This window comes from Marmota marmota, unplaced genomic scaffold (assembly GCF_001458135.2).
Source record: "Marmota marmota marmota unplaced genomic scaffold, marMar, whole genome shotgun sequence".
Lineage (NCBI taxonomy): Eukaryota > Metazoa > Chordata > Mammalia > Rodentia > Sciuridae > Marmota > Marmota marmota.
In genome coordinates, this window is record NW_026000241.1 from 16,784,779 (window position 1) to 16,811,005 (window position 26,227).

Below are 26,227 nucleotides of genomic sequence, written 5' to 3' on the forward strand. Positions count from 1 at the left end.
GCACCCAGGCGCTGAACCCTAGCAATCTGTCTGCAAGCCGCAGGTGAATTGCAGCCTGAAATTACCTGATCTATGGCTGAATGAGCTGCGGTCAGTCTAAAACAGGGCAGGTGACATCAGTTTACCATCATGGTGGCTGCTGGCCTCCTCTGTGGTCTGACCGGTGTGGAGAACCGAGATGGACCGCTTCCTTTCCCCCGTCTCGAACCCAGAATTCAGCCCTGAGTACGGTGCTTGCACGGCTGGCAGAAACTGCAGCGCTGTAACCCTGCGTCTCTATCCCAGCGCGCGCTGCAGACTCTAGCCTCGGGGCGATTTGCTGAATAAGCCGTGTTACCCTCCGTGCGACAAACCTCTCCCGTTTGAGTCCCCGTAGCCGATCCTCATGCGATGGAAATCCTTCCTCCAGGTTCCGGAGCACCCCACTATTGCTGGAAATTCCTAACAAGATATCCTTTAGCCTTCCTGACTTGTCATACTCCCACACAGTGAAGCAGCACACGGGGGTAATGCACTCCCCTCGCCGCCATCTTCCAAGAATCGTGCTAAGAGATCTTAACAAATATAGCAAGCATATCACACTGTTTTAATCAACAGAAATATCTCCGTCTGATAATTAGACCCGAGAGTAAAATTTCAGGCCTATATTACCAAGTTCATCTGTTTCTACCGATCACATTTCTGATAAGATGCTAGTGTTCCTCTTCCCTTAGGGTTATTTGGACTCCTGAGATCTCACAAAAGAAGTTTTAATTATGAGATTTTTCCAGCTTGCAGAAATATCCATGTTAATTGCTTCTTCTGCCAGTGTGTTCCCTGGAGAGGTTAGAATCTGCTTGGTAGTGTTGGCTGGGCCCTGGGGAAGAAGGGGAGGAGGCAAACAGAAGCTTAAGTGATGCTGCTCAGACCAGTTCACTCAGGACAGGAAGTGGACAGGCCAGGTTATTTATAGCCCGTGGCTGAGAAATCATATCCAGCAAAGAGAGCTGGGTGAGCCGATGGGGGAAGGGATCAAAGGGATAGCAGACATGTGAGCAACAGTCATTTAAGAAAATCCCTCCCTCCCAGAACAAGGGCAAGAGAGGGTAGGCTCTTATTCTGGAAACGGGACTGAAAGGAATGAGAAGGGTGGGCAGGCTGCTGCCCCTTAACTGACCTGCAGAGGGTTCATTTCCCTAACTCATATTCCTGCCCCCAGCCCAGCTGCTATAGCTCTGGAGTGCTAGAAGACCATCCAAATCCAGGAGAAATGGTGGCAGGGTGGTGGGGACAGGTCACGGCTTGGTTGAGGACAAGGTGATACCCTCTTGCTGGCCTCTTATTGATTTCAGGAAGGACAGACTTGTCCAGACGTTTAGCTGCTGAGTACAGATAGGATAGGGCACTGACTGCTGTCCCCAAGGGCAAGGAAAACCTAGTAGGATAGACAACAGCCAGATACAGTCCTTGTCCATTCTCCCTCCAAAGCAGACGTGCTGAATCGGATGTGCTGATCTCAACTCCCTGAGTCCTTTTTCTTCTTCTACTTTGATATGCAAGAAGGACTCAGGGACCCTTGCTGCTATTGGTTCAGTCATACACATTTCTCCCTCATCAGCAAAGCTTCTACCAGCTCCAGTTTCAATCTCCTTTCCCCTGAGCTTCTGAGACAGAGGTGACCTTGTCTTCTCATTAATAGCCTAAAATCATGGGTATTTTTATATACCAATCACATTAATTAAAAATTGATAATAATCATAAAGTATATATTGTTAGGCTATACTTAATAAAATCAGGAAACACGGATCTCAGCAATAACATGAGGTCACTAAAGAAAAACACAATGAGACAGGCCTTTAGTTCAGATTATTTAGTTAAGATTAATAACACCAATTCCTTATTGATCTCTTTTATAAAAATATATATTTGTTTTAATTAGTTATACATGACAGTAGAATGCATTTATGTGCTTTGATATATCATCCGTAGATGGGGTATAATTTCTCATTTTTTCTGGTGTACATGTTGTAGAATCACATTGGTCGTGCAGTCATATATGTATATAAAGTAATAACGTCTGTTTCATTCTACTAGCCTTCCTATCCCCATATTCCTTCTCCTCCCCTCCCTTCACTCCCCTCTACCTAATGTAAGGTAACTCTATTCTTCCCTAGTGCCTCCTCACCCTTATTGTGAATTAGCATCCATATATTAGAGAAAACGTTCAGCCTTTGGTTCTTTGGGATTGGCTTATGTCGCTTAGCATGATATTCTCCAACTCCATCCATTTACTGTCAAATGCCAGAATTTCATTCTTCTTTAAAGCTGAGTAATATTCCATTGAGTGTATATACCCTATTTTCTTTATCTATTCATTTATTGAAGGACACCTAGGTTAGTTCCATAGTTTAGCTATTTTGAATTGAGCTGCTATAAACATTGACGTGGCTGCATTGACTGTAGTATGCTGATTTTAAGTCCTTTGGATAGAAATCAAGGAGTGGGATAGCTGGGTCAAATGGTGGTTCCATTCTGAGTTTTCTGAGGAATCTCCATACTGCTTTTCATAGTGTTTGCACCCATTTGCAGTCCCACCAGCATTATTGCTCTCTTAATGCCTGTGTTTGTGTGAATTTTCGTCTAAGAGCGTACTTTTGTGAGCCATCTGAGGATCCAAGATTAAGTTTCTCAAAAATGCCCTTATTCTGAGGGAGCAGCTCAGTAAATCTTTTCTACAAGCCTCTGAGATCTGAGATCGACCTGTTTGATTGCATCAACACGCACCCCCTAGTTCTGTTTTGTCTCCTTCCAGAAATCCCATTTGTTCAAGGTTATGTGAGGGTCAGGGGTGAGGAGCCCTCTGCCAGAGCTGGGGTGGGCTCCTTGCTGGGCTCCAGCAGGAGGTGGTGGCAGCTTGGTCTTGGGGCACAGAGGTGAGCGGAGAGAAATGGTCATCTGAAGGGACAGAATGGAATGTGGAAAACTGTAAGTTGCATCTTGTTGCAAGGGTGTGTGTGTGTGTGTGTGTGTGTGTACATGAAAAGGAGATTATAGAAATGGTCCAGTAGCTGAGGGAGAGGTAGAGAAAATGTGGGTTGTGTCTTTTTAAGTTGAAGTTTGATATCTTTATGTGATGATGGAGCCATTCTCAGATTGGGGAATTCTGGGAGAGGAGCAGGGTCAGAGTGATGTTTTCAGCATCTTGAGTTTGAGATTCTCATCCAATCAGACAACTTGGTGGTGATGTAAAATGTGCTGTGGAATATGAGATTAGCAGATTTGACCCAGGAAGCACCTACAGTTCAGTGTCCATGTGTTCTGCAGGACTGGCCACCTCTGAACTAGATAATGAGTTAGAAAGAGTACATCATGGTGACTGATATGCTTGCAGCTGCCACTGGATTCCTGCCACAGGGAATGAGTCAAGTTCATTTCCATGACCTAGAAGGTCCTGCATAATGTGGCCCCGGTCTTCCTTTTGAAGCTCGTCTCTGACCTCTCATCCCCTCATTTGCTCTGCTCCACCCCACTTGCTGTTCCTGGGCCTTTGCACTTGCTATTTCCTCTACCTGAAAACTCACCCTAACTTCTTTCACTTCCTTAAACCACCCTGTTTAAAATTTCAGTCCCTGTTACTGCCTGTTCCTACATGGTCCAGTAGAACTTTCTGTGATGATGGAGATGTCCTGTATCTTTTTCATGTTATTGCCGAAATCCAATGTCTGGTAGCACATGGACATTTGAAATATGCCTTGTGTGTCTAAGGCACTAGACTTTAAATTTTATTTAAACATAAATAGCCACATGTGCTTAGTGGATACTGTACTAGACAACGTAAGTTTTATCCCACTTTTTCTTAATACTCATCACTGCCTGACATCACCTGTTTAGTTAAATATTGTTTATAAGTAGAAAGGAGGCATTCTAAGAGCAAGAACATTATCTGTTTTATTCACTGCTCTATTTTTTTGGTGGGGGTGGTGCAGGAGATTGCACTCAGGGATGCTCAACCACTGAGCCGCATCCGCAGCCCTTTTTTTATATTTTTATTTAAAGACAGGGTCTCACTGAGTTGCTTAGCACCTCACCATTGCTGAGGTTGGCTTTGAACTTGCAATCGTCCTCCTGGGATTACAAGTGTGCACCACTGTGCCCAGTTATTCTCAATATCTACAGCAGTACCTGGCACATGCTTGGCATCTAATTAATGTTTGCCGAATGAATATGAGATGTTAATTCATAAAAAAAGCTGATGTGATATGTAGGTCCCCAGGTCACATCATAGACTATTCATATGACAGGTCCCTGGGAAGATGTTGCTCCTACTGATTTTTTTTCAGCCATCTTTTGATTACACTGTCTTTTACTGCTAGAATATGAATTGATTTCAGGCATTGGCATTTTAATGTGATTTGGTTTCCAAGATATTTTGGTTCTTGTGTCTAGTTGAAAATGAACCGTGAAAGGAAAGGGTTAAAAGAACCATGAAGGATCAAGTAAGAAGTTAGCAAAGATAATCAGCTTTAGCAGGGGCCTCCTATGGCAACGTGTGATGTTTGGTATATACTCTGCTGCCATCTTCTGTTCAGAAGTGAAAAAAAAATTGCAAGATCATATTTAAATTGATGTGCCATGGAAGGACAGAGTGGAAGCTAATCATTCAGAACAATGAAGATTCCCCTTGAGGCTTTAAATTTTATTTAGACATGGGTTATCTGCATGCTTATGTCAGTAGTACAGATCACTTGGATTCTGAGCAGGACACTTTGGTGTGACTGGAAACAGACAGGCAACAGTCATGACGCAGTGTGAAGCAATCCCTACCTTCTGGCAGTTAAAGGGAGCCTCCAACAGCCCCAGCAGAAACATGACCCAGAACAGCGAATTTAGCTAAATCAGAAGATAGAGGCAGGAGTGTGTCAGGTGAGGGCAAGGTAAGATGTGTGGTAGGGGGCTCCAAGCAGGACCACCACCATGCCCAGGAAAGTCCAGGAAGGCTTTCTGAAGTAGAGACATTGGAGTGGGACATTTATTGAGGTCTTTGGATGCCCCAGTGGCCACCCATGGATTGGTCAGCTGAGATGTCTGAGGCTCACCACCCTGATCAAATCTCATCTGGTGTGTGGCATTCAATTCTGGGCATTTGTGGCCAAAAGAGGCACGTTGGCATGAGGATATCCCAGAACATGACTGTGCATGTGAATCCCTTTGGGATCTTGCAGAGATGCTGATTTTGTGTGAGTGGATCTGGGTGACTGAGATTTCTAATAAGCTCCCAAGTGATGCCTTGAGAGAGGGGATGATGGTCAGAGAAGTCGATCCTCCAAAGATTATCTGGAGGATCCTGGGATGCTAACTCAGAGAAGCCAAAAAAAAGGTGAGATGGTGGGGTCATGGTACTTGATTTCCATCTTTGGAAAGGACCTGTCCTTATTCACCGTTGCCCCGGAGGGCAGATTTAGAAAACAGGGGTGGTGATGGAGAATTCTGAATCAACATGGGATGCACCTCCTTTGTGGAGGGGGACTCTCATAGAGTCTGGGAGGAAAATTATTCCAGGAGGACATCACTCATTTAATTTCAAGGAATAAGATAGGAAGTGTTCTGAAGCCAGGAATGTAAGATGTCTGTGGAAAAACGAAAACCAAACCAAGAAATTCACAATCAGCACACGACCTTAAATGTAATTAGGCGGCTTACAGAGGTGAAGTAAGCAATCACTCCTGATGGTAGAAGTTGGAGAAGAATGGAAAACACTTGGGGAAGAGACAAACATTCATCTTAAACCTCTAGGTCCTCCACATGCCCTGGTGGATGCTATGGGGTGATCTTGAGACCTAAAGGGAAGAGACAGAGGAGGCATAATATATTTTCAGCTAAGCCTATTCAGTATCTTAAAAACAGATTTGACATTTTGAAAATGTATTCATCGGCATCTGGACATTTAACATAATACATTTTCAAAGTAAAAGTCTGGGTTTCCAAAACATCTAATCTCTTACTGGTACTGGCTCAGCGGAATTGGGGGCTTCCATGAGGAAGGGAATATTTCAGTTATTTTGCAATAGGAACACACACCTTATTTTGGTAGGATCAATGCTGATCATTTGGTTGGGAATATTTACAAATATTTTTGAGGGACATTGCTGCACCCCTCTCATCTCTCTCTGAGTTGTGACTATTAATTCAGAAGATACCGGATGAGGGGCAATGGGGAACGAAGAAAAGACAAACAGACACACATAGAGAGAAAAAAATGGGGCCAGATGGGACATTGCTTTCTGATGGAGAAACAGTGACCCAGAGCTAGCTCAGCATGTTTATGATCTAGATTTCATGAATAGGTTATTTGCGGGAAAGTTCTGGCAAAACAGGCAATCTGAAGGATGTAGGACTGGTGAGACATTAAGGTCATTTTGCTTTGCTCAGAATTCTCTATCCTGGGAGTCGGTGTCTGAACTCAAGTCCTTGACTGATAAAACTCTGAACCTTTGCACAGTTTCCTCAGGCCATTGTTGTCATAGCAACCAGGCCATCTTGACCTACTCGAGAGAGTCAGGGGCCATGATTCAAATCATCGCTCTCCACAGGATGGATGGGTAACAGTAGTTACCCGGCAAATGTCATTAACGTCAATGATCCATCTGGCAATTTTAGGCATTACACTGTTTTGTTTTTCTTCCCTTCCAAACTAGATTTTCTAGACTAAATGATTCTGTTGTCTCCTATTGGGCTCTGTCTGTCTCTGTATGCAGAGTTGTGTTTTATTTCTAAATCTATGACTTTCCATTTGGTCTGGTCAATTATGGAGACATTGATTAGATGGTGCAGTGATGACTCAAGCTCAGTAATTAAGACACATACTGCTTATAGAGATGTCAGCTCACTGACAGGAATCAGAGCAAATGCAGAGAACTGATTCTGGCCAGGAGAAACCAGGGGATGGCCGTTTCACCCTGCATTGCCGGGTATTGCCCATGGCTCACGAGGCACAGGGAAAACCAGAGTGCCATTGTCCTCCTGCCACAAATGCTGCTAGGGCCCTAGGGAGCCTTTGCTTCAGTTCCAAAAGGGATGTGAGGATGTGTGCCTGCAGACAAGTTGGTAATTTCTCTTATATGTCTGGTGGCACCAGTAAGTCTCTTACTTGTGTGATAGTAGGAGCAAATGTGACTCCATTTTGTTTTATGACTTCATCCTGTAAAACAACCATGCCAAGTCGAAGAGTCATGACTGGGGCAAGATGTTCTTTTCCTTTTGCTATAGAAACCTTTAAGAACACAGAACTACCCAATGGGGCACTGGTTCTGTAACTATGGTAACAGGGCTCTGTTTCTGTAACTGGGGTGACTGGGCTAACTGTGATTGGTTAGGCTTCCCTCCGCTTGACTGCACTGTCCCGCTTCTGTAACCTGGCTTGCTTGCATTGGCTAGACCCCCCCCGAACATCCCTTTTGCGGTTTTCAGGCTTATAAGGAGTGCCCTTGCAATTGTTCGGGGCTGATCAGGGGAACAGCTTTATGTTCTGGTCAGCCGCCACCGGTGTGCTTCAATAAAGGCTTGATTCGATTATACGTGAGTGGTCTGGAAGTCAGTTTATGAAACCCTGGGACGAAGCTTTAACTATAACACTTGGATAAAATTTCCCAGGTTTATCACAGAATATTTTCACATAAGGATCTGTGTGTTGAGTTCATCATTGGTCCAAAGCAATCAGATTCTATGATGAGATATAGGCAGATCTTTGATCTGATTGTGTTGGTACCAGTTAGTATGGAAGGAGGCTGGAGTTTTGATTTGCATCAATTATTTAACTTTTCTCTCCACTGGAAACTACTTCCATAGAACATCCTGAACATGCAGCAAGATTTGCTGGGTTGCCTTTCCATTGTTTGTTTCTTTTCTTTTTTTTTCAGAATGTAAAATATATATATTTTTAGTTTTATTATTTCTTGCATAGTGACCTAAATGCTTGTTAGGCTTACCTCTTCAGATTCTTTTAAGTTAAGACCCAATATTTATTGGTCATCTTAGGGCAAACACTTTTCTAGATGGATCAGAGACATTGAGTGGAATTCCTGACATGATCGTATTTGCTGGAAATTATGTTCTGCTCCTTCCTTTTAATGAATGAAACAGAGGGTCAGATGAGTAAAGAGATTTGTCCAAAACTATTAGCTGCCAATCTTGGACTTGGAATTATTCAAAGACTCCTGGTGTGTTTGATTCTTAAGACTCCCTGTCTCTCAATTAGGACATGTGTTTTATATACCTTTCCTACTATTTGCTTACTTCTTCATTCTGATACCCAGTTCTCCCCTACTTCTGTCCATCCTTTGTGTACCCACAGGCTTTTTCTAATTTCTACAAAAGCTAGTCTATGCTCAAAGTATCATTGATCTTTGTTCCAATGCTGCCCAATAGAACTGTCTGTAATGATGGAAATGTTGTGTATATCTGCACTATCCAATATGGTAGCCACAAGCCACAGTGCACTATTGGGGAACTGCAATGTTCCCAGTGTAGCAGAAAGACTGAATTTAATTAAAAAATTTAAATAACTGCATTTGTCTACCATGTTGTAGATGGAACAGTAAATCTTATTTGGTTTTTTAGTTGAAAATGTGAGCACGTGTCAAGTTGGATGATTTGTCAGAGTTGGGCTGAACTCGAGCTTGTGTAGGTTTATTGTTTGCCTGCCTTGAACTTGCACACTTGTTGTCTCATTAGTATTCCTTAGTTCTCATCACAGTTTAATGGTTTGGAGATTTTGGTTCCTTACAGGTTCAGCGAAATGAGGACAAATCTACCACCTTGAAACTGGCTGATTTTGGCCTTGCAAAGCATGTGGTGAGACCTATATTTACTGTGTGTGGGACTCCGACTTATGTAGCTCCTGAAATTCTTTCTGAGAAAGGTAAGTGTTACACATTGCTCTGTGGGACTCCAGCTCTCCTACTAACAAATGTCTTATTTTTAGTATTTAGTATTTTTTAATATGGAGCAGTTAAAATCTCAGAGAATTGGAACTGAGGCTTGGACTCAGACTTTAATGGAAATATTTAGAACAGGCTTCCTTGACTAGGCAGAACTTTTTCCTCATCAGAGCTGCCCTTGTTACAGAGGACAGGTGTGTATGTGCGTGCGTGCGTATGTGTGTGTGTGTGTCTAGGCAGGACAGTAAGATGCAAGATGGTAGAGAATGTGAATCAAGCAAGGCCATTTTTCAGCTGACCCAAGGCTACCTCTAATGGGACAGAACTGGAAGAAATCTATAGTATTTGGTTTAAAAATTCCTTCATCAACCCTTACATTTAAAGGAAAAAGGGATCCCAGTTCAAACTCCATGAATATTTGTTACCTCTTTGCATATTGTGTGAGGGTGTAATGAACTGTTTTAGCAATATGCTCTGCAAAATATATAAAAGGGCTCTTCATATATGGATGACTGTTGAACTAGTGTGGCACTCTAGAAGAAGGGTTTGCCTCCTAGGTAAGATGGAAAGGTATGGTGGTAGGGAGAAGGGAGGGGTGGTTTCCTAGGAACAGAGGCACCAGGGAAACTTGGATGATACTATAACATGTACAAGGTTGGGTAGTAGAGTTATTGAGAAGATACCTCAGTAGACTTGAGAGAGGTACATTTGGTTGGGTAGACCAAATGAGTCTAGGTCACCGCAAACTGGAAGGTGTTTAAACTTGGAAAGTCCAGCAGAGTAGCCACTGGAATGTGCCTCTTATGGTAATTGGTTTAAAATTGGTTTTAAATGTGATTCATATAGTAACTGATTTAAATTGGACAGGAAAATACTAAGGGACATAGATATTTGAATGGAAACATTGAAGAACTGGATAAAAGCAAACAGACAACATGAACTTGTGGGGAAACCAAATATTGGTGGTGACATCAACTAAAACAGGTGTCGGAAGGAAAAGCTCTTTTGGGAAATTGAGGGATGAGCTGAGTTAAATTTTGAATACACTAACATTGTAGTGTGTTCAGTGACATTGTAGTGTGCTCAGCGTTGTATTGGGATGGATACATGGAACTATCCACTTGTCAAGGAGGGTGGGGCATGAGATGGGCATGTGGTTTTGAGACTCATGAAAATGGTGGCTGAACTGGGGAGACAGTGAGCCCCTCAGTGATGCCAGAGGACAGCAAAGCATGGATTCTTGAGGAAGGTCAAGCATTCTGGCATGAGAGAAAGAAGGAGGGGTTGGCAGAGGACTGGGCTGCCTGGAGGCAGGCAGAGGATCAGGAAAAGGCAGTGTTACAGAAACCAAGGGCAGACTGCAAGATGACGGGGAGGCCCAGCAGACCAGTCTCCACCAAGAGTAAAAGATGGTTGAGAACTGAACAGATGCCATCAAAACTGGCAAAAGTTATCATTAATGATTTAGGCGCTTAATATATTCTTATTTTTGGAGGAGGTACTGGGGATTGAACTCAGGGGCACTCAACCACTGAGCCACATCTGGAGCCCTATTTTGTATGTTATTTAGAGACAGGGTCTCACTTATTTGCTTAGTTCCTCGCTTTTGCTGAGGCTGGCTTTGAACTCTTCATCTTCCTGCCCAGCCTCCTGAGCCACTGGGATTACAGGCATGTGCCACCATGCCCAGTTCCTTAATATATCTTTTTTTTTTTTTTAAATTTTTTTAGTTGTAGATTGACACAAAAAAATTTATTTTTTAAATGTGGTGCTAAGGATTGAACCCAGTGTCTCACACATGTGTGACAAGTGCTGTACATTGAGCCACAACCCCAGCCCCTTAATATATTCTTAATATATACTCGTGTCTTGACAGACTTTCTCCAGGGCTTAATAATGAATATCTAACTTCCACATTAAAGCTTCCAAGTATTTTCCTTTTCTAAAGGAAAAAAAGTAAAAGTGTATATATTCCTGCTACAACTTTTGGGAGTTGTATAAAATATTATTTTGTGCATTTCATTTCTAGAAAGTTATTTTAAGCATATAATCAGATGTGTGTAAATATTTAATATGTAAGGATGTTCATCAGAAAATTCCTTACACTTGTCAAAATATTGGAAAATAATAGATTATAATATGTGGACAGCACTTATGAATCACGTTTATGAAGAGTATATTTTTATATTCTTCATAAGAAATTCTTACATAGGAAATGCCATGATATAATATTAGGTGAATGAGATATGGAATAACATATGATAAGTGCAATGCGATGTCTGATTTTATGTAAAAAAAAAAAGCATATGTGTGTGCACATGCTTGTATGCTTACTAATAATCATTAAAAAGGTCAATGTATTTTTTTTTAATAAGGGAGAAAGTAATGAATAGGAAATAGATGGCTAGAAGTAATTCCCATACTATTCTTGGTGTAGCTTAGGTTTTTAAATTTCCAATACAATGTGGACTTATGAATGATCTTACTGTGTGTAGCTAGAATATAGCTTGTGCCACATGTGACTTACCATTTAGAGTTTGACAACATCTTCATTGATCTATGTTCTGTTCACTGAGATGTGTCTATGTATCATTTAGTTGACTGTTATGACCTTATCAAACTTCTGTAAGTTTCCACACATTTGCTTTCAATTTCTGTGCTTATTTTCTCAAAGACTAGTCATAAAGGATCACAAAAGTGGCAGTGGTCCAAGGATCAGACTTTGAGGAACACTGGTGTGACTCCTTGTTTGAAGGGGTGGTTCCAAACCACGTGTTTGGAAGCAGCCCTTGCTTATTGAGAGCTGAGGACCTCTGTGACTTACAACTATTTAGAACTACAGTTCTCTGTCATTTGTTTCTTCACATTGGATCCCGTCTGGTCTAAGGTTGACTTGTGTGTCTGCCTTTGTTTGTGCAGGTTATGGGCTGGAGGTGGACATGTGGGCTGCCGGCGTGATCCTCTACATCCTCCTCTGTGGCTTCCCTCCCTTCCGCAGCCCGGAGAGGGACCAGGACGAGCTCTTTAACATCATCCAGCTCGGCCACTTCGAGTTCCTTGCTCCTTACTGGGACAATATCTCTGATGGTGAGATCAGGAGCTTCCATATACGGGAGAGGAGGGGATGTGGGGCTGGGATCTTCTCTAGGTTCTGACCTCAAAGGAGGTTTTCAGATAAATATGTGAGAAGACACACAGAAGGCCACCACAGTGCCTGGCATGGAGCTGGGCTGTCCACCTGTTGTGCCTTAATCTTTACTTGCTCAGTAGTTTCCTGAAGGTTTGTGAAGCACTCTGAAGACATGACTTGCTTTGAGAGTTAAAGAAAAAAATATCTATTAGTTGTGGTCACCAACTGATTTTCCTTAAGGCCATTAAAGAACCTCAAAACTGAAAAATATCAGAAACATAACTCTCATTTGGAAAGAGAAAGGCCATCTTATATCCAGAAGTACTTCCAACAGAGGAATTGAAGGTGCTTGATGTACATGTGAATAATTAAGGGTCTTGCAGGTGCACCAGGAGTATGGGGACTCTGTAAGGTAAGGGGTGTAGGTCTCCACTGCCTTTTAGTGAGCTGGATAATGTGTGGGTTTTCTCCCTTTGGGTCTTTAATTCTGTCTGATTCCAAATGGAATCTCTCCCCTTGTTTCTACTGATTTGTCTCTACTAGTTACCACCTTTATAAAATTGAGAACTGGATACTTGTGGGTTTGTGCGTCTTTGAGTCTTGGGCTTAGAAAGGAGAATAGGAGTGATGGCTTTGTTTTTTCAACTTGCTCTCAACATGCCCTCCAAGATTAGTTAATTGAACTGCCTCCATCCCCAGCATCTAACTCCTCCTGAAAGCTTCACTTTCCCCTTTAAATAAGGTAAGGAGAGGTGTGGCTTGCTGGAGGTGGAGTGAGGGTTTCACGGGAGCAAGGCATGGCAACTTGGGAACTGGAGTCCTATATAGCATGGTCCTTAGATTTGGGCGTAGGTAGTTCCTGTCCTGGTCCCCATTCCTATGAGGGCTCTGCTTTGGTTATACCCTCTCCACAAAGTGAGGCGACTGTGCAGCCACGGGGATGTGCCCCCCAGAGCCCAGGTGCCTCTTCCCTGACCAATGGCCCAAGCCCACTTCAAGGTCTGAGAGGCTTCTTCTCTCAGCCTCTTCCTAATATGCCAAAGGGTGGCCCTGGAAGGCTGTTTGGAGGGTGTAGAGAGAGCTTGAGGTGGGGTGTCCAGTTGTCCACATACAATTGGACAAATGAGGTCACACTTTGTATGTCTACATACTTACGTAGATATGTATGCATCTCACTATCCTGATTTCAAATGCTCGGTTGTCATGAGTGGATAGAACAGTTCTAGAATGTCTCCATCTTCTGTTGGACCACAGTGTTCTTAGAATCCAAAAGCCTGCAAGCCAGCCCACGGTGCTAACATGAGAGTCTGAGAAGTCTCAATTTAAATTTGCCCTTTCAACCTCTGAGTCTCCTGAGGACTTTGAAGGAGTCATACTGGTCAGGGTGGGACTGGGGCACTTTGTGGGCAGAATTTGCAGAAGTTGAATTTAGTGGGTGGGATAGGAGACAACCGTGGCTCCTGTGCTCTAGAGGTGGCTGCACAGAGGGTTCGGAAAGACTGATTGGTGGCTGAACAGCTTATCTTGAGCAAGATCAAGATTTTAAACCTTTAAGAAAGATTTTTAAAAGTGTGTATTTTCTTCTCATGCTATTCCTCGAGTGGTTGGAAGAGCAGGCTCCATGGGCCAGGCTGGGAGATCCAGCAGGCCAGAGAGAAATACTTTGTCCTCCCCCTCTGCCACCTGACCTATCAGGTGTCACCACATCCCTCAGAAATCAGCCATGGTTGTGGGCAGGAAATGAAATTGATTTTTAATCTGTACTATTTATTATTTCATTTCTTCATACCTTTTTTCCTCCCAGTTTTGTCAATATGAAGATATATTTGTCAACTGAGGAATAGAGAGACCACATTTTATTTAAAAATGTGTTGGTCTGATTTAAAACATTTTTTGTTTCTTTTTTTATTTTATTGATTTTTTTTAAAAAAAGAAATAAATGATAGCGGAATGCATTACAATTCTTATTATGCATATACAGCACCATTTTTTGTATCTCTACATAGATATATATTTTGCAGCCTCTGTTCGTGTTCTTGTCCTGAGGGTACAGATGTTAGGGATGGGCCTGACCCTGAGGCTGTAGAGAGCTAACAGACATCCCATGTTAAACATGTTGTTCAACACAGTAGCCCTTGTCCACCCGTGGATAAATATAAATGTGGATTGCTTGAAAGTAAGTGAAATGAAAATTCAGTTCCTCAGTCTCCCTAGCTGTCTCCAGACACTAACATTTATGTGGGGGTTCTTATTTTATTCCTGGGGAGGAAAAAATTCAGAATCAGCTGGATTTACTCTGTATCCCTCTCTTTCTCTCACTCCCATAGCTGCCAAAGATCTGGTGAGCCGGTTGCTGGTGGTAGATCCCAAAAAGCGTTACACAGCCCACCAGGTTCTTCAGCATCCCTGGATTGAAACAGTTGGAAAGACCAGCACAGTGAACCTGCAAAAGGAGGTGTCCCCGAGCAGGGAGGGCCACGTCCGGAGCCAGCACAAGAGGGCTGCAGAGCAGGCGTCATAGTCATGGCTATGGGCATCTGTTCAGCCTCCGTTCTGCTCAAGAAAGGAGAAGATGAAAGTCTGAGGGAGAAGCAATGAAAGGACTTCTTCACATAACTGGGGAACCAGAAGGAGAGACTCAGTTTATTACAAAGCATATTAAAAAAAAACTAAATTAAATCTTAATGTTAAATGCTGTAACATATTTTTAGATTTGTATATTTAAAGTATTTAATACCTTTTTTTGGGGGGTAAGCATTATTGTCAGTGTGGGATTTTGGTAATTATGATGTGTTTGCTTCCTCCTTGTGATCAAGTTCATGGTGTACTACAAGAGTGGTGCTTACTAGTGTCTAAACTCCCCCGTGAAATTAATAAAGTGAATCATGGTCTTTCTGTGTCAATAAAATGTGCTCTGAATACCAGAAGTGGATCTGTATTCTAATTGCTTCTTAATGCTGGTGACGAGAGTCAGGGGATTATAGTCCAACTCCTGAAGCCAGTGTGACTACATATAAATGTGTTGGACACTTGATAAATAGACAGGAACTGTTTATACTTAAGATGTGTCAACCTAGTTCCCTAGCATGGTAGTGGGACCTGAAATCAGATCTGGTGCAGTCTGAAAAATAGAAAGAAGAAATCATTCAATCATTCTTGCTCCTACAATACCTACTTATACTGTTTTTCTGCCTAATTATCTCTGAGTCTATGTCACTGTTACCTGAAGTCAGGCACTCATGCTGTGACAATGTTTCAACTCACAAGGAAGCCATTTAGTTCATTAGGATGGCAGAAGTGCAGTGAATGGATTCCACAGAGGCTTGAAGGAGTCTGAGGTGGGGCACATTCCCACCTGCAGGGTGTTCATACAGAGGACACAGAGCACATGTTCAGATGACTCTGGGGGTGTGTGTGACCAAACATTCTAGTATTGGTCAAATTGACCTTTCCAGGTCATGTGTAACCTGGTCAGTAGGCCTCAGACTCAGAAGTGTGGGCTTCTCACTTCTCCCTACCTTTCCTGTGACTATTGGGGTCATCTGGGTAGAGGACTATTAGGAAAACAGCACTAGAGAGTTTAACTAGTTAAATTGCTTAAACAGGTGTTAGAAAATGGAGAACTCACAAAGGAGGCTCTGCAATAATTTAGAGAGAGTAGCTGCAGGAAGTAGTTTCCATTCCTAGGTAGAGGACCAAGGGAAGGGTTGGGGTGATTAGATCCTAGAAGCTCAGAGTAGAAACTCCTTGTAGGGGATGCTGGAGGGTGCCAACCAGGTCTTCCTTCAAAAGGAAGGGAATAGGCTGCTTGGGTGCTCCTTCTGACAGACCTCAGCTGTTAGACCTCTAAAGGAACCCTCTTAGCTAGGAAGAGTTAGCCCACGGACCTCACCTGGGGCAGGCCATATCCAATGACTAGTCCATGTAATGAATGAAGGCTCAGCACCTTTGCCTGTGGGGGCCATGCTGAAGGGCCATCCAGCTTCTGAGCTCCCTGTGGGGTTTGGCCTAGCCTTGGCTGAAACTGCATCACAGTCTAATTTCTCTCTTTCTTAGTCCTGCTTCTTTCCTCTTTCTCCCAGGGGTGATGATTCTGAGATGCCCTATAAGTCTTTGCTATGTAAATCTGGACCAGAATTTTGGCTTCCCAAACTTGTGACACCTAGTAGAAACCTGAAATTGCCCCAACAGGAACCAGCTGGTGCTTTAACCTCAGGAGCTTGGAGAAGGGGCCCTGAGCAGGCTGTTCAATAGTACTCATTCTCAAAATTTGAAGGAGGCAGTGCTGGATTCCATTGCTACTGGAACATATTTTGATAAAGGTGTTAGTGACCTCCATATCATTAAATCCCAAACAATTTTCCAATCCTCATATTATTATCATTTGATCCTATTGACTGCTTTCTCTAAAGTCATTTCTCCTGTTGATATCCGAATTGCCACATTTTCTTGATTTTCCTCCTATATCCTTGTCTGCTTCTTTGGTCCTCCTGTATAGCTGCAGTCTTCTTCCAGTGACTAAAAGTTATAGTCCCATTCTTAGCCACTGGGGAAATGCATATTAAAATCACAGTGAAATATCACTCTATGCCCCTCAGAATGGCTAAAATTAAATGGCTAAAATGAAAAGATTGACTACAAAACTATTAATGAGAATGTGAAAGAACTGGAACTGTTGTCATTGCAGGTGGGAACATAAAATGGTACACCCACTTTGGAAGACAGATTGGCAGTTCCCTTAAAGATTAAACATAAACCCACCATATGACTTAACCATTTACTACTAGGTATTTACCTATGAGAAATAATAGATACATCCTACAAAGACTTCACAATATTCACAGATGCTTTTTTGTGGTAACCTGAAATTCAAAATAGCCAGAATGCCCATAAATTGTTGAATGGGTAGACAAATTGTGGTATATTCATAGAATAAGTAATGTTTAGCCATAAAGAAAGTAATGAACTTTTGACACATGAATGACATGAATTGACCTCCAAATAATTAGGTTGAATAAAAGAAGTAAGATTAAAAAAAGTATATGGCATTTGGATTATTCCATTTAAATACTTACCACTCTGGATTACTGGACTATATATGGATTATTATTGGATTATTCCACTTACACGCAAACTATAGTGACAGAAGGCAGATCATGGGTTACCTGGGGACAGAGATGGAGAGAAGAAGAAAAGAGAAATTGCAAAATAACAACAAGTAACTTTGGGGATGGTGGATATGTTCATTATCTTGAGTGTAAATAATGGATTCATGGGTGAATGTATGTCAAAACTTATCAAATTGTATACTTTTGATATGTGCAGTTTATTTTTGGTCTATTATACCTCAATAAAGGTCTATTATACCTTGCAGTTCCTCAAAGTCCATCCCAGACCCTCTTCTCCTTTTACCCTATAATCTCTCCCTTGGAAGCTTTGTCCATACTCACAATCTATTCGCAGATGATCCTTGTCTTTCCTACCCTACTGATGTCTCCATTCAAGGCCACTCCTATAAGTTCTAGACCCATTTGCCCAACTGCTTCCATGACATCCATGTGCAGGCATTAGTTCCTCTGAGGCAGAAGGCATAGTCATCAGCCCTCAGCCTATTCTCCATTGGTCCCTATCTCAGGGAATGGTGCTGCTGAGCAGGTTCAAAACACCAATATCACTCTTGAATCCAGCCCATTCCACTGATTTTTCTTTCTCAACATTTCTTGAGTATTTGTCAGATTTTTTTTTTTTTGCTGCTGTGACCAAAAGACCTTACAAAAACAATTTTATAGGAGGAAAAGTTTATTTGGGGTTTACAAGTTTCAGAGGTCTCAGTCCATAGATGGCTGGCTGCATTGTTCTTGGAAAAAGGGTTGTGTTAGAACATCATGGCGGAAGGGCATGGAGGAGGAAAACAACTCAGGACCTGACAACCAGAAAATAAAGAGAGTAACTGAGCTCATCTCACTGGGGACAATATATATATACCTTGAAAGCACACTCCCAGGGACCCACCTCCTCCAACCACCCTCTACCTTCCTACAGTTACCACCAGCTAATCTATTAATGTACTAATTAGGTTAAGGCTTTCATAACCCCATCATTTCACCTCTAAACGTTCTTGCATTTTCTCTCACACGGACTTTTGAGGGACACCTCATATCTAAACCATAACACCACTTAACTTTCTTATTTTCTATCCTTCTGAGCATGAAGGCAATTTCTCACAGATTCCTTGTTTATTAAAAACGTGCTATATTTACCCTCCTGTATGGATCCTTTGTGCTCTTTGAGAAAGTTTTTCCTTGGAGAGAGAAAATCTTCTACTTGACCAGATATTGCCAACCTGCTTTTGAACTAACTTATCTCCCTGAGAAGAGCAATGAAAATTTTCTCTTTTTAAAAATTATTTAAATGTTAATATCTGGACATAATTGAGAAGGAGCAACACAGAAGCTATGTTCTAAACTTTGACAATTGTGTGGCACTTTAGAGCTCTTGGGATAAATTCCTACGTGTAATGTGTAATTCATTCCCATCTCAGAACAACTGCACCACAAAGTATGACTCTCAGTCTCAATTTAAAGAGACTGAGGTTCGCAGACATGACATGACCTGTCCATCATCACTTGGTTTACCAAAATGCCAGCTCCTGGTGCAGAGTTGCACCAAGCCTTCAGTTCCTAGCTCCTCCTTTTTTTCTCATCTTGCAAGGCTCAATCTCAAATGTCTGTGAATATCAAAAAGTCTTCTTCCTGCAACAGATGTGTTTATCTGGAGACTTGTTTAGTACCCATCCTTTCACTTTACAAGGACCAGGGTTGTGTTAGAAACTAATGGCTAGTACTGTGGATCTTGAGGCATCTCATGTGACCCACTCACCTGAAAATTGGTTGGGAGTTGATGGTGGATCTCAAGGAAGTTTAGGGGCTATAATTTATCCTTCCAGAAGAGACACTTCTAGTGAAGAAGCCCCTCCTGGTGATGATGTCAAGTGACTTGTGTTCTTTCCTTGGGGCTTTGCTCCAGCTCCTCTTGAGTTGGGCAGCAATGAAGCAATTGCTTTGTATTCCTTACCTGCTTCAGTTATCAGAGGTGCTTCTGCCTTTCTTCCTCTGAAAACGCAAGATGCTGGTATGGATGCTGTGGTTGCCCAATAGATCCCCAAAGAACCTGATCTCCTCCTGTCTATGCCCTTGGCTGGATTGAGTCTGGGACAGCTCATATACAATTACTGGTCACAGAGACCCAGTCCCCTTGCTGCAACTCAGGATGTTTCTGCAGGGCCACTCTATCTTCCTGTGGGATCAGATGAAGCCTGTGCTCACCTGTACCACAGTTAACTTCTTCCTTCCAATTCTATGCATTTGCACCCTTTTCCCCAGCAGATGGTGATATTGAGAATAGTTCTCAGTAGCTTTCCTGCACACAGATCTCCCAGTATCTGCTTCCCACGAAAGCCACCTTGTGAATTTCTCTTCCAGGATTCCAGTTAGTATGAGCAAGTTGTTGCTGCCCTTGGGGGTCCATCTCTAGCCCCTCTTGTTTGGGCCCTCCCCTACCTAGAATGGATCTGCCTAATGCTTGGCTTCCCAGGGTAAGATTAATCCCAGGGCAAAGAATGGCTCTGATTCTAGAGCTCTCTGTGTGAATGAACCCTAGGACCCCTGAGGTAGCTCATACTGGGTCATATAATGCAAGGCACCAGCAAAGTCAGAGAGGGGGTGCAGAATTACTAATGGTTTCCTTTAGTTTTCAAAGGGGGAGATCAGAAGCAGGTCTAGTGTGTCCGCTAGACAAGCCAGGACTGTGAGAATCACTGGGACCCATCTCTGTGGCCCTCCATGGGACCTTCCATGGGGAATGGAGGAGAGCAGAGGAAGGATCATGCATCCAGAACCGGGTGCTGGAAGCTAAGCCCACATGGACAATTTTGGGGCTATGATGTTCCCCTAAGGAGACCTGGAAACGAGGAGGGATAGTTTGTTTGGGAGACAATCCCAAGAAGTGAGTCCAGGAAGAAAGGAGAACCAAGCAAAGATGAATTCACCTGTGAGGACTGTGGTGGATGACTGAGACTTACTTTTACTGGGCAAGAGAGCTGGACTTTTTTGTACCAACCTTTGTCCTCTGTTGTTTGAAGGATTCTTCTGGTCTATTAACTCCATGCCACTTCTAGCCTGTTTTGAGCCAAGCAGGCTTCCTTAGCCAGAGGAAATCTTCTGGAAGAGAGTTATAGGGAGCTGTGGGCACCTGCGGTGACTTTCTGCAGGTAAGCTATGGGGTGGCTGATGGTGTATTGTAGGGTGTTTCTATACATAGGTAACCTGGGATTCAGGATTTCCAGGATTCTTGGGAAGAGGAACAATACATCGTTGGCATGAGTTTGGGGAAAATATGAGTAGTACTTTTTGTATTAGTACTGAGATTTTCCTTTAGTGGTTGTAAACAGAGTCATGGGGTAGAGCAGAGGTACTGTAAAAATTACAAAGATGACAAAACAAAGACAAAACCAAAAACTGGATAAATTCAGTCTGGGGAGATTTAATGATTCTTATGAATTCACGGAGTTGCAATGAGGGTTGTGGCATTTGGGGCTTGTTTCTGGATGTGCTGATAAGTTATCCTTTTACTGGGATTGTCATTTATTGGGTCGGCAGCTTATTTTAATAGATGTGTGGAGTCAAAGGCATACAGGCTCTCTGGAGGTGAACTGTTTTGGTGAGAGTCCCCACCCCCTTTGGTATCAGGGATTGAACTCAGGGGCTCTCAACCACTGAATCACATCCCCAACCCTATTTTGCATTTTATTTAGAGACAGGGTGTCCCTGAGTGGCTTAGCAACTTGCCATTGCTGAGGCAGGCTTTGAACTTATGATCCTCCTATCTCAGACTCCTGAGCTGCTAGGATTACAGGCCTGTGCCATCAAGCCTGACTGGTGAGAGCTTTTGAATGGCCCAGAGAGTCTGGCCCTGAGGTTTCTGTCCAGATGTTCTTTGGATACTGATTTTAGAAATCTTGGAAAAAGCATGCTTCTATTTCTTGTAATCCATCAAGGAAGAGAAGTTTTATTCTCTGCGTTGGGAAATGAAGATAGAATTGATAAAGATCAGACTTTTATAGAGGATGGATAGGTAGGAGGAAGTTGGGTTGGGCACTTTGTTGGAGAGGGAGAGGTATCTGGCAAACTGAACCAGTCACGGGCACTGACAGAAGAGAATTTAGCCATCTCAGTAAATCAGCAGAATATGAGGACCTTCTATGAATTGTTAAGGGTGGTGTGCCATGGACATTTGGTAGTAAAGGAAGAATCTTGGTCTTAGTTCAGTTTTTGGAGTCCACAGCCCACTCTCTCAAAATTATTTTTTTTTCTTAAATACCTGCTCACTTGCCCCTGGGTTGGATTTCTTCCTCTATTATAGATTGACTGTATTAGTTAGCTCTTGCTGTATAACAAAACAAACTCAATGGTTTGAAACAACAATTTGTTATTTCTCACAGCCCTGTAGGATAGGAATGTGGATTGGATTCAGGAACTAGGCTGTGCTCTGCCATTGTTTCCTGGAATAGGTGAAATGGCTGGACTCATTCCCCATGGTTGCTCCCTTTCCTGGACTTGATAACATGGTGGAGGAAGTATTCCCAGCATGAGATTGGTAGCTTCAAGTTTTCCTGAAGCTCAGCACTAGAACTGGAAACATCACCTGCTCTTACCTCTATTTGCTGAAACAATTCTCGAAGCCAGCTCAGACTCAAGAGGAAACAAGAACTATCTCTTTGTGGGAGGAGCTACAAAGAATCTATGACCATGTTTGCTTTCTACCACATCCACCTTGCCTGAGGTGGATTAGCCGTACTTCTTACTAGCCTACTCACCTTTCTAAACTTGAATTTTTGCCTCAATACTTGTGGTAAAGGGGTAGAGATATCCAGGTTCCTTTCTCTGTATTTAGGAAAAATTCACTCATATATCATCTCTTTACTCAGAAAATATATTTTAATGTTCCTCATGAACCAGAGTGTGCCAGGCCCTAAGAATACAACAGTGTGTATGGCAATAGCATCTACCATCAAGAAGCTCAGTCTTGGCTTGAGCAGACCCTTAAACTGACAAATAAATACAATGTATTGAATGAAGGGAGGAAGATGTATACAGTGTTTTACATATATTATAATTAATAGTGGTTGTTTAAGAGCACTTAGGAGGCAATGCGCTAGGTCTTTGAAATTTTCTCAGCCATTTTACAAACAACCTCATGGTACAGGGATTATTATTCTACTCCAGCATCTCTTCTCTGAAGGACTGTAGCTAGAGGTGTTTTTTTTTTTTTTAGTTGGACACAATACCTTTATTTATTTATTTTTATGTGGTGCTGAGGATTGAACCCAGGGCCTCGCATGTGTCAGGCAGGCACTCTACCGCTGAGCTACAACCCCAGCCCCTAGAGTTTTTGTTTTTTAAAACTAAAATTTAATCATGTCATCTTCTGCTTTAACATGGCTTCCCATTACGTTTAGAATATAACCAAACTCGCTGTGGCCTAAGAGAGCTGAATGTTCTGGCTCTTTCTACCATGGTGATTCCATCTCCAACCCTCTTCCCATTGCTAGCCCTGCTGCGGTCACACAGACACGTCTGTGGCTTCGCCACCTTTGGAGGCCTTGGTACGGGTTGTTCTCTCTCTAGAATGACTTTCCTCTAGTTTATTTATTTATTTATTTTTGGTGCTGGGGATTGAACCCAGGGCCTTGATCATGCAAGGCAAGCACTCTACCAACTGAACTATATATCTCCAGCCCTTCTCTAGCTTTTTGAAGTCTCAGCTCATGTTACCTCTGTGGAGAAGTCATCTTCTTTAGGTACTCTCCCATCTCCTTATTTCATTCCCTCTGTGTGTTCCTTGCTGTTGGAAATGATCTTGCTTGTTTTTTTCTACGTGTCTGTTGCCCTACCTCCCACTAGAATGTAATCTCCACGAGGGCAGGAATTTTTCCTTTTGTTCCTTCTGTATCACCAATGTCTACAACAGTGCCTAGAAAAATTTAGGTGCACAATAATATTTCTCATATGCATGAAGCAATCCTCTATTTACTAATGAGGCTTCAAGTCACACAGGTTGAACACAGCAGAGATGATATCTCAACCCATGATTACCAAAGGCCATGGATTTTTCCCACCATACCATCCTGCTTAGGGAACTTGGAAAAGCCCTTCTCTCCCTTTGTCTTCATACTGATCCCAAGTTTTATGACCTTGCTGTTGTCCCAGTGTAGATTGCCATGGTCATCCCACTATGGCAGATACTAATGGCTGAGTTGCTATGAGTCAGTATGTCCATTTCTGGTGTAAATTTAGAGAATGAATACTTTTTTCATATTTTTGCATTTCTTCAACTGGAGTGCATTGAAAAGTTCTTAACATCCTTTCCTTTTTCCCTTGAAAACTCTTGTTAAACCTTGGGCATTGCTTACAGTGATGGTATGCTAGAATCTGGGAGTTGCAGTAAAAGCTTTGTTATTGTTTTTCCAGAAAGCAGTGGTATTTGGGATAAATAGTGGAAATTTCTCACTTTCTTTTAGGTTGTATTCTTTCTGCTTTACACAGATATTGTACAGAGTCGCATCAGACATTTATGTTGTTGTTAATGGTATATTGTTTTTCTCCTTGTCTATCTTCCTGATAGAATTGTGGAATCGAATAATATCAGAACATAAAGATCCATCTAGATTTGTTCCAACAAGTTTCATATCACTGAATATCCTTGGAGAAGAAAATTTGACCTTAGGACAAATTACATTGAGAAATTCAGCTGCTATTATAAGAATCATTCAGCACAGAGAAAATGATGTGTCTTCTATTGTGGTACCCGTGTAATTTATGTCAACAGAAAGCCAATAACTTCATCATGATCAGAAAGTAAATTTCACTTGAGAGATCTTGGTCTCTCCTGATAGACGAGAACATGCTGAAAATGTTCTTTGCTCCAACTTCCCAAATGAACTTTGTTTGGTGGAGGTGGGGAGAGGGGAAGACTGATGGATCACCGATGAATCTAATTTTCTGTCAGCCGTCACCAAAGGTTCTTGGTCATTTGACAGCAAGAGATTTTTGCAGAAGCATTGCAGGGGTAATGCTGGAAAAAGAAAGTATGATTTTAATAGGCATTCCTCCTGAAACTAGGATGTCATTTTATAAATTGATGGATTTCTCCAGCAGGTGTAGATTCATCTAATCCTAATGTAAGTTGCCTAATTAACATTTTGACCTTGGTTTCTTTCTCTGGATATAGCAGGTATAAATATTAGTCTGAAGCCACAGGGGTGAAAGAGTTATTGCATAATTTTTTTTTTTATCAATTTAATTTTGTTTTGACTTTGTAACCCCATCCTGCTTGTAGGTGGGTGGTGATCTCAGCTGTCAGTTCGCATTGGAGGTTTTTTGTGAAGTGCTAAGTCATGGGCTGCATCTTTCAGTCATCAGTCCCCAAGGGCTTCCTGTTGACACACCATTATCTCAGCCTAGTGGCTCCCTGCTGCTTCCTTGTCACTCTAGGGCCGGAGAATCTTCTGTACAACTGCCTGGAGGCCTGTCTCCACCATCACACTAATTATTCCTCCTCAGGTCCTGACTCTTCTCTGGGTCTTCATTAGTATCACTGAAGCTCGTAGAATTTATTCAAGTTCTCTCTCCATTTCCTGGAGCCAGGAAGACTCTCTTTGTTTAGGTCCCGGGAGAACCCTTTCTTTTTCTCTCTGTACATTCTTTTCTCTCTTTCTAAACTCTCCACACATCTCCCCAAACTCCCCTGGACAGTGCTGGGATTAAAGTGAGGTCAGTGAGGTACCTTCCTCAGCCACTGCATTTAAGGATGTGCCTTAAAAATCAAGGACTTTTTTTAAAAAAAAATTATTTTGTTTTTTAAAACTCTTGCATGAAAATACGATTTACCTTTATTACTGAGTGTTTTGGAGACTCCTTGAATTTTGAAGGCAAGAAGAGTGCCTCCTGCTAATTTCAGCTGTGGATTCTGGAAACACAGTTGATTCTGTGCCTCATACCTCTTTTCTCTTTTGCTATGTACTCTGAGAACTACCTTGGAGGAGGAGAAGGAGGGGGGAAATTCAGGGAGGGCAAACCATAAGTTACCATATCCAGACCTTATCTAGCCACCAATAAAATTAAGAGGCTTGGAGTCCATCTCAAAGGTTTATGACAGCTATCACATCCGGGTTCCTACTCCCTGTGGAAAGGAGGAGGCTGTCGTTGGTGTCTGAGATGGATATTATTGTGGAAGACACTTGTTCTCTTGTCCACCTCAATCAGCAACAGCAATTAAAATTGTTTTTCAGCTCAGATTCATGGTTATGGAGATGTAGCCCAAGGACAAAGTCTGTACTAGAAAAATCACAACAGAAATGATCCTGGCCCGTGAGCCACTGGGCATCTTAGTTTCATTGATCCTCATTCCTCTGAGGCTCAACTCCTCATTTTCTGGTTGTGGCCCCGGGTTGCTCTGCAGTTTTGCACTCATTGAGTAACAAAGCCAATAGCACTTTTTTTTCCCCCCCACAACAGCCTCCCTGTCCCAAAATGATCATCAGTGAAGTTTGATTCTATTTTCTTAAAAGGTGAGAAGTGCCCGCAGAGCACTGTTATTTTAGGAGGGGAGCAAAGTCTTCAAAACTGAGGGTGATTCCTTTAATTCTGTTCCTCTCTTAAAACTTCCCCTCATGGGTTAAAAAAAAATCATCAGGGAAACAATCTGAGGTTGTGGGGTCAGTGGAGCTGCTCCCCTTCCTGGAATCAGAGGGGCCTGCGCCTTTGTACCTGCCAGGTCCAAGCTGCCTGGTCTGGCTCTTTCAGCCCTCATAAAACTCCTTCAAGGGATGAGCATCATTTTTTTCTTTGCTTTGTCTGTGCTTTTGAAAATAAACGGAAGCACGGCGGGACATTCTGTGCCATGTCTGCTGCTCCTCAGTTTCCCTTGGAAAATCTCCTGCACAGGTCGACCTTCTCTTTCCTTTCCTGCACTGCAGAGGGATTGGTGGCTGCTTTCCCTTGGTTTATTTTCCCAGGTGGTGCTCTCCTTGCTAGTTTACACCCCCCTCAAATAGAGCAGACCCTGCAGCCCTGTCTCCCCCCCCCACACACACACCAACTCTACACTCAAACTCTCACTCGTC

At 42.5% G+C, this 26,227-nt stretch overlaps 1 protein-coding gene across 2 annotated transcripts in view; it reads left to right on the plus strand.

The window, feature by feature from the left end:
* The window catches only part of Dclk3 (doublecortin like kinase 3), a 75,231-nt gene extending 60,262 nt beyond the window's left edge, over positions 1-14,969 (plus strand). For both annotated transcript variants that reach the window (XM_048794711.1, XM_015489524.2), the window contains exons 3-5: positions 8,764-8,896; positions 11,835-12,002; positions 14,373-14,969. In XM_048794711.1, coding sequence (XP_048650668.1) covers positions 8,764-8,896; positions 11,835-12,002; positions 14,373-14,566 — 495 coding nt within the window. In that variant the 3' untranslated portion in view covers positions 14,567-14,969. The remainder of the gene's footprint in view (positions 1-8,763; positions 8,897-11,834; positions 12,003-14,372) is intronic.
* The last annotated feature ends 11,258 nt before the right edge of the window (positions 14,970-26,227 follow it).